The 7,776-nt window shown below is 57.3% G+C and overlaps 1 protein-coding gene across 1 annotated transcript; it reads left to right on the forward strand.

The window, feature by feature from the left end:
• Positions 1-218: 218 nt before the first annotated feature.
• On the forward strand, positions 219-7,758 carry LOC116464865 (TBC1 domain family member 3F-like; the record flags this gene model as incomplete). Its single annotated transcript, XM_058435181.1, has 10 exons — positions 219-1,076; positions 2,092-2,245; positions 2,523-2,592; positions 2,755-2,837; positions 4,131-4,170; positions 4,642-4,722; positions 5,175-5,282; positions 5,615-5,724; positions 6,979-7,027; positions 7,553-7,758. Coding segments are annotated over exons 3-10 (746 nt in total), but the record flags the coding sequence as incomplete, so codon positions are not given.
• Positions 7,759-7,776: the final 18 nt, after the last annotated feature.

Below are 7,776 nucleotides of genomic sequence, written 5' to 3' on the forward strand. Positions count from 1 at the left end.
TGTGATACTGTATTCTTTAGGGAATGATGACAAGAACAAAGTCTGCACATGTTCAATAGAAACATAACCATCCAATTTACTTTCTGAATATTTTCCATCTGCTGTTGCTGAATCTACAGATGCAGAGCTCCTGGTTACGAGAGCCAAGCGTGCTTTGAGAGTAGGGCGGGTGAGGTTGCTAATGAGTACAGGGGAGCAGGTGTTGATCAGGAGGGCCCTGCACTGGCGCATCTGGACGTCCTGCCTCAGGACTTGAGACTCCAGTTGGATGGCACAAGCAGACTCAGCCCAGGTCAAAGCCCTCCCCTTGAAGCTTCATTTTATCGCGAGCTCTTTCTGGCCCCTGGAATTTGGCATCCTTTAGGCCCTGGGTGGAAGGACAGATGAGCCAGGTTTTAGATAACATGTCTAGAAGAGTGAACCCCTACTGTGTGCCCGGCACTTTCCTCACAGGATCCTCTAGCTAGAATAGGCAAGGGTCATGGGGAGAAATACCCAGTTAAAATGTCAGAAATGAAAAAGCGATACCATTAGAGACGCTCAAAAGACCATTAGGTAATAGTATTAGCATTTGTATTCTGAGATCCAACAGCAGCAGTCACTTCCCTCCACCCCTATGTGCATCCCAGGACCACCCTGGGCGGGGAGGGCTGAGGTTAGGGAGCACCCATGGATGCTCTGATGCCGGCCCTGGGCCTCGGGGGTGACAGTGATGAGCAACTGGGTGCACACATGAGTGGGGCAGCCGGGCCTGGCCAGGGAAGCAACACACACGTGCACAGACGTGTTTACCCACGTACGCGTGTTCACGCACGTGCACAAACACATTGCAGGCAGGCATGTTGACGCCTCAGGCAGCGGAGGACCCTGACTCTGGGCCCTGCTGACCCGGGCAAGGCCCCATTGTGATGCGTGCCATGACCTCAGAATGCCCCTGGTGCTTAGCACCTATCCGCTGTCCGGCCTGCCTCTGTGTTCTACGGCAGTTACTCACAGGCAGTGGTGTTTGTGAGCAGCAGTTTTCTGGTTTTCTCCCTGAGAGGCATCCATAACCCAGGCCAGCTGATCAGAATCAGGTGAGTGTGACCTACTCTCTTCCCTCCAGGCTGACTTGGGGACAGTGGCTATGGTACGGGTGGTGTTGGCCTCTGGGCAGCTACTGACGAGGAGGGTCATCCCTGAGCACTCAAAGGAACCCCTTCTACACTGCCTGTGTAGATGATTTTCTCTTTCGTCCTCACGGTAGCTTCATAGAGTGGGTGCTGTTCCCGAATGTACCCGTTCGACAGGTGAGACGTCTGGGGTCAGAGAGACGATAACCGGCCCGAAAATCCAGACATGACCGTGGGTTTTGCTCTCAGCCCTGCTGTGTGCCGTGCTAGACTTCAGGCCTCAACCCCGTGACCTCCCTGCTCGAGATCCCAAATCTGCCCAGATTTCCGATCCCGATGGGGCAGAGCCTGGCCCTTGCAGAGACACTGGGATGGATCCACTGTGGGTAGGGAGGAGGGAAGGGTCCTCAGAACACACCTGGGGCCTAAGCTGGGTCCTGATGGTCACTGTGGGACCCACTGGACACACACGGTCCCTTGTCTGGGAGTGGTGTGGGGAGCCTTCTGCCCTTGGGCAGTTGTGGAAAGTGAAGGAGCCCTGGAGGGCTGGCTGAGGGGAGACTATCTTCCCTTGTGTTCAAAGGGGTCCAGGCACTGGGCTTCTCCCCAAGTATTTCTTATTCTGTCTGGCCTCGCTTTCCTTTTGCCCTGAGTATTCTCAGGAGGGACAGTCCATCTAGATGTTCTCCAGGAGCAAGGACCCACTGTTCTTCATCAGTGACCCAGGAAAATGAAGACCCTCCTGTAGGGACAGCTCAGAATGGTGGAGTCCACAGTCCCTCCCCGAGAGATGTGGTTTCCATGAGCGCAGTGGCTGCTTTGGAGACAGTAGATCATTTTCATCCCCAAAACCAAACACACTCCTGCTCAAATGGCGTTATTCCTAAAGCAGCTTCACCGGTTAGACCGAAGGGCCACAGTAGCCCAAGTGATGAGCGAGGTAGAACGGAGCAGTCAGGAGAGATCTTGTTCCCCATAGGAAACTGGGCATCTCTGTGGCCCTGAGTATCCCAGGAGGCTGATCGTACAGAGACCTCTGGTGCCTGACCCCAGTTCGCATCCACAACCCCGGAATAGCCCATCACAGGCCCTTCACCCTTGGCAGGTGGATACCATTCAACCTGCCGGGGCAGGTATGTGCCCATTTCATGGCATAAGGGGAAAACGGGATTCTCTGTCCAGGTCCCACTCTTCTCGAGTCCTTGGGAAGATGCTCACCCCTGCTTGCAGCTTCAGACTGCAGAGACTCATGGAGGTGTGGGTCACGGGGTTTGGCCCCTTTTTACCAGAGTGCAGTGGTGGAATGAAGGTTACACAACCAACCAGCATCTGGGAGCCTGGTGGGAGCGCCTCAGGTGTTCTCTGAAGCTGTCGGGTACAGTGTAACCTTTAGACAATTTTGTCTCACAGGATGGACGTGGAGGATGCGGATAGTTGGTGGGTGCAGGAGCGAGAGGACATCATCCGAAAATATGCAAAGGTACAGTTCGGTCTGCTTCTCGGAGGGAGGCCTCTTCCAGTGCGCCCTGGTCAAAGGGTCCTGGGTTCCCTAGGAGCACAGGGCAGGGACGGGTGGCCAATACCCCCAGGCCCTTGCACCCTTTACCTTGGACCCCTCACCAAGGCTCCCTCTGGGTTACAGGGGCACCGAGCTGGGCTGCCAGAGGACAAGGGGCCTGTGTTTGTTGGGATCTACGGCAACATCGATGACTTTGGGATTGTTCAGTGAGTCCTCTGTGCTCCCCTCACCCCTAAAACATCTGTCTCAGCTCAGGGATGGGTTTGCTTTTAGAAAGGCCTTTCTGACACAGGACATGTCTCGCCAGCTCGGGTCAACCTCCTTTCCAGGGTCAGAACTCCCCCCTGGCTCCCCTGCAGGTCCAACCCGAGGTTGTTGTTAGGCCAGAGGTGCAAGGCCCATCTAGGGAGCCGGTGGGAATGGAGACTGGGCTAGGTCAGGCCCCTGGGCTCTGAGCAGTTCTGTCGGCAAGTCAGCACAAGAGGAGCGGGGCAGCCTGAGGGTCTGGCCCTGTCTACCAGGAGACAACCCCAGTGAGATCCAAGGGTTGTGGCCACAGGGTGAGGAGACACCTGGCCCAGCCTCGGGGCTGTTGTCCAGCAGGTCTCTCAGAGCCCACCTGCCCCTGTCCTTCCCCATTTCCCTAGAGCTACAGCCCTCACTGTCCCCATGGGGAAAGGGGAAAGGTGTGGGGACAGTCGGGGCTTTGGCCCTAAGAGAATGGGGGAGAAGATGGGCAGGGCCCCGCTCTGGGCATCTCAGGGTGAGGCTGGGGAGGCAGCAGGGCTTGTGGCTAAAGACCCTGGGTCTGGTGCTGGGAAGGGATCTGGGGCCAGGTAAGAGGAGCCCAGCCTGGAGCCCATCCCTCAGGGATCAGAGGATGGAGAGACAGCGGATCCCGGGGGACGTAGGGTGGGAGGGAGCTGATGAGCCGTGCCACTTCTGAAGCGCAGGGTGTGTGGCTCAGATGCAGGGAGAGGCAGGTGGATGCTGGGAGGTCAGAGCCTGCAAGAGCCTTGGGGCTGTCAAGTGGGATGGGCCCCTGGTGCACCCAGAGTACACCGGGCAGGTCTCAGGGCATCCTCCCTTGACCCTGGCGGGGTGATGTGGTCCATCCCTGAGGGATTCCTGTCAGGGCCCGGTTGCCCACCCTGGGCGGCCCCCATCCCATCTCAGGGCTGACCTTTCTCAGCTCCAGCAGAAAGCACCACCTCTAGTCCAGGATGGGCAAGCCCCATTGTGCAGCCTGACCACCCCCGATGCCAGGGGCCCCGGTAACCCCGGCCAGGCTGTCCCTGCACTCCTTCTTCTCCCAGGTCCTGGCCCTCCTGGGAGTCAGCCCCACAGGAAGGCCCTTGTCCTCCCTTCCCTGTGGCTTCTCCCGGGCTGAGCCCTGAGCTGGGTAGGGACAGTGCCAGTCCGTTCTCGGGGTTGGCTCCCAGGCTGGGGTGGCTCCAGGCCCTGTGCAGGTCCTCAGCTCTGCCTGGGTTGCCTTACAGTGAGACGGGGCTGCCTCCTCTGACTGCGCGGGAGGCAAAGGTAAGAGCCTGATGCATGGAGGGGCTGATCCAGGGATATAGGGATTGGGCGGGTGGTCAGTGAGGCAGAGGAAGCAGCTGGCCTGGGCGGTGGCGGGTGAGGGCAACACTGTCACTGGGAGGGGCAGCAGAGACCTGACCCCAAGTTGACTTAACTTTGGCAGTTTGATAACATTCCAAAGTGAGAACCACAGTCCTGGCTTGGGGGTGGCTGCCCGCTTGTGTCAGGAACCCACCTAGAGGCTGGGACCTAAGACTGGTGTGTCTGTGGCCTGAGGATGGCACATCCCGGGGTCCCAAAGCCAGCCCACTGGTGCTCATTTGCTCAAAGGCTGTCAGCCCTTAGGGTCTGCCCTTCCCTGGCTCCTTCCAGCTGGGTCCCACCAGGGCTCCAGAGCCCAAGACCCAGCATCCACGGGCAGCTCTGGGAAGCCCAGCAGCTCCACTAACTCCAACATTCCTCATATGACAGCGAATTCGGCGGGAGACAAGGAGAAAGAGCAAGTGGCTGGAGATGCTGGGCAAATGGGAGACGTACAAGAACAGCGAAAAGGTAATGTGTGGAGGGAGAGGCCCGCAGAAGCACTCTCTGCAGAGACAGCGGACAGGCACCCATGGCTGTGGCCTGGCACCGTCAGCCTCTCAGAGGGCGCGTGGCACACTGTCCTCGCCCAGAGGACTGCAGGCCTGGTCGCCAGATTGCCTGCCTGTTCGTGCAAGCGTCACCTTGCTGGGAGGGAATCTGAATCTAGGGCTGGGACCACCTGGAGCTGAAGGCTAGGGATGCCCTGGTGACCCGAAGGAAGGAAAAGGTTCAGATCAGAGTTTTGACTCTGAGTGTCCATCCACTCTTTCAGTCCTGGGAAGGGAGACCCTGTCCCAGCTCGATCTCACCTCTACTGAGGAATCATGGGGCCAAAACCGACAATTCCCAGAATCCCCGGGCTCTGGTCCTCACTGGGGTCACCCCGTGGCCCGTAACACCAGACTGTTTTCTGCCTACAGCTCGTAGATCGCACATACAAGGGGATTCCCAGGAACATCCGGGGCCAGGCATGGTCAGTCCTCCTGAACATTCAGGAAATCAAATCCAAAAACCCCGGCAAATACAAGGTACACTCAGCCAGAGCACAACAAACGGGACAGGCCGTGTCAGGGGCCCAGGTCTCCAGCTGGAGGGAACATCAAACCCACCCTGGGGGTCATGGGGGAGGATGGTCAGATGCACATCCTGGGCATGGACGGTGGCATAGTCACCACAGACAAACTCGGCTCTGGTGACCCTCCCTGGCTTCAATAACAAGCCAAAAAGCAGCTTTCTGCAGAAGGAAACCTTCCTTCTTTCCTTCCTTCCCGAAGTGCTGACTGTGGGCTGACTGCCATTTGGGGCAGGGAGTCTTCCATGTGTTCTGAGGCTGCTTCCTCCTCTTGGCCCTGCCCTGCAGCTCATGAAGGAGAAGGGCAAGAGGTCATCTGAACACATCCATCAGATCGACCGGGATGTTAGCAGGACTCTCCAGAACCATGTCTTCTTCAGGCGTCGATATGGAGCCAAGTAAGCCTACGGGAGCCACAGGGTCCCAGCGGAGATGGGGTGAATGAGAGGGATGGGGACTTCCCCGGAGCAGAAGCCAGGGTCACCCAGGAGGGATGACAGAGCCACCAAAAGCTCTCCTGGCCCAGGGAGCAGCAGGCACCATGGACCGAGCACCTCCCTGGTTCCAAGCCCTGGGCCAGGCTGGAACATGTGGGGCCAGAGCCCAGGAGGATCCTGAGGAGACAGAAGACAGCAAAGACAATCATGCACAATGGTGAAAGGTGCTCTCCCTGACCCACGGGGAACCGTGGTAGGACCTACGGGAGGGTGGCAGGATGGAGGGCCCATGAGCCTACCCAGACAACACTGACAGCACCAAACGCTGGGAGAATTATGGGTCCTGGAAACTCTCATCCAGGTCTGCTGGGAACATGACACGGCAAAGCCACGTTGGCAGCCAGTTGGGCAGTGGCTCAGAAAGCTCAATGGATTTGAACCAAGTGTCCCCAAGGTGTCACAGATATTGAACCCACTGATTTGGAAACTGACATCCACATGAAAGCTGCATGCCAGGTTCACTGCTTGATTCACCGTCACTCACACACCGAGCCTTCGGGGACGGCCTTCAACACGGGCATGGGGAGAGCAAGGCTGGTCCTCCCTTCAAACAGAAGACCCAGCGAGAAAAGGGAACGAGCCAGTGATGCCCGCACGGACGTGGGTGGATCCTAGATGCATTTTGCTAAGGGAAAGAAGCCAGACCCAATAAGCTACCACAGTAGGATTCCCATTCCTAGGCCATTCTGGAAAAGGCCAAACCACAGGGACTGAGAAGCAGCCTGGGTGGCCAGGGGCTGACGAATCGGGGAGAGGCTGGGTGCATAGGGGCCACTCTGGAGACTTGGAGGATGAAGGAGTCACTCCAGGAGGGGCTGGAGCGGTGGCCGGGAGACTCTGCACATTGGTTTGGAACCGTGGAGGAACTGTACACCCAGAGACTGAACTGGCGTGTGTGCAAACTGAAAAAAAAAAAAAAAAATCATTCAGAGTGAAAAGGATCGGTCAACGTACTGTACAACTGGGCTATTTGCATGTCACAGATGTGGCTTTTACTGAAACATTTCTTCAACAGTCTCAGGCCCTGAAGAGCTCACTGCTTTTCTGGTGAATCATCTGAACCTGAAATGGGATTTGTCATTAGGCTTTGTAGACAAAGTGAAACTAACAGCATCTGCACAAACCAAACCATAGCCCCCTTTCTCTGTTTCCTAGGCAGCGGGAACTCTTCAACATACTCCTGGCATATGCGGAGTATAGCCCGGTGAGTATTCCCGGCAGTGAGGTTCCTGGGCCGTATTTCCATATTCACAGGAGTGGGTGTCTGGTGGGGGTGTCGTTGCTTCTTTTAAAGTTGGTATTTGTGACCCACCAGGTTATAGGAGGTAGGATTCCAGCTCCCCGCTGGCATAAACCTCCAAGCAAGGGGGTGGTCTCAAGGGGTCAAGCTGAGACACAAAGGAGTTGGGGCCTGGACTCCTGGTGTCACCTGGGCCTGACCACCACTTCTCAGAACAAGAAATGACGCCCTCCTCCTGGGGCTGCCCCAAAGCCTGGGAGCTTGGCAGCATCACACGCAGGATGGTGGTCTCAGGAGACACTTTGGACAAGGTGCTGAAGTGCCTGATGGACTTGGCTCTTGTCATGAAATGAATTTGCATCCTGAGGAAGCCTCTTCTTCAGAGGAAGCCTGTCCAGTCACCTCTGCCCTCTCCAATGACATGAGTCCTCCCAGGTGACCTCAGCCCTCCCAGCTGATGTCCTTCCATGGTGACTCTGGCTCTTGCAGGAGGTGGGCTACCGCAGGAATCTGAGCCACGTCGCCGCCTTGTTCCTCCTGTATCTGCCTGAGGAGGACGCATTCTGGGCACTGGTGCAGCTGCTGGCCAGTGAGAGGCACTCCCTTCAGGGTAGGTGTACAGCTGCCCCTGGGGCCTCACGCAGCCAGACCCGGGGACGGCCACCGTGGCCAGGTGATCTCGGCTTTCAGCCAAGGCACCCTCCTTGTGTCGC

This window comes from Hylobates moloch, unplaced genomic scaffold (genome assembly GCF_009828535.3).
Source record: "Hylobates moloch isolate HMO894 unplaced genomic scaffold, HMol_V3 SCAFFOLD_1983, whole genome shotgun sequence".
Classification (NCBI taxonomy): Eukaryota; Metazoa; Chordata; class Mammalia; order Primates; family Hylobatidae; genus Hylobates; species Hylobates moloch.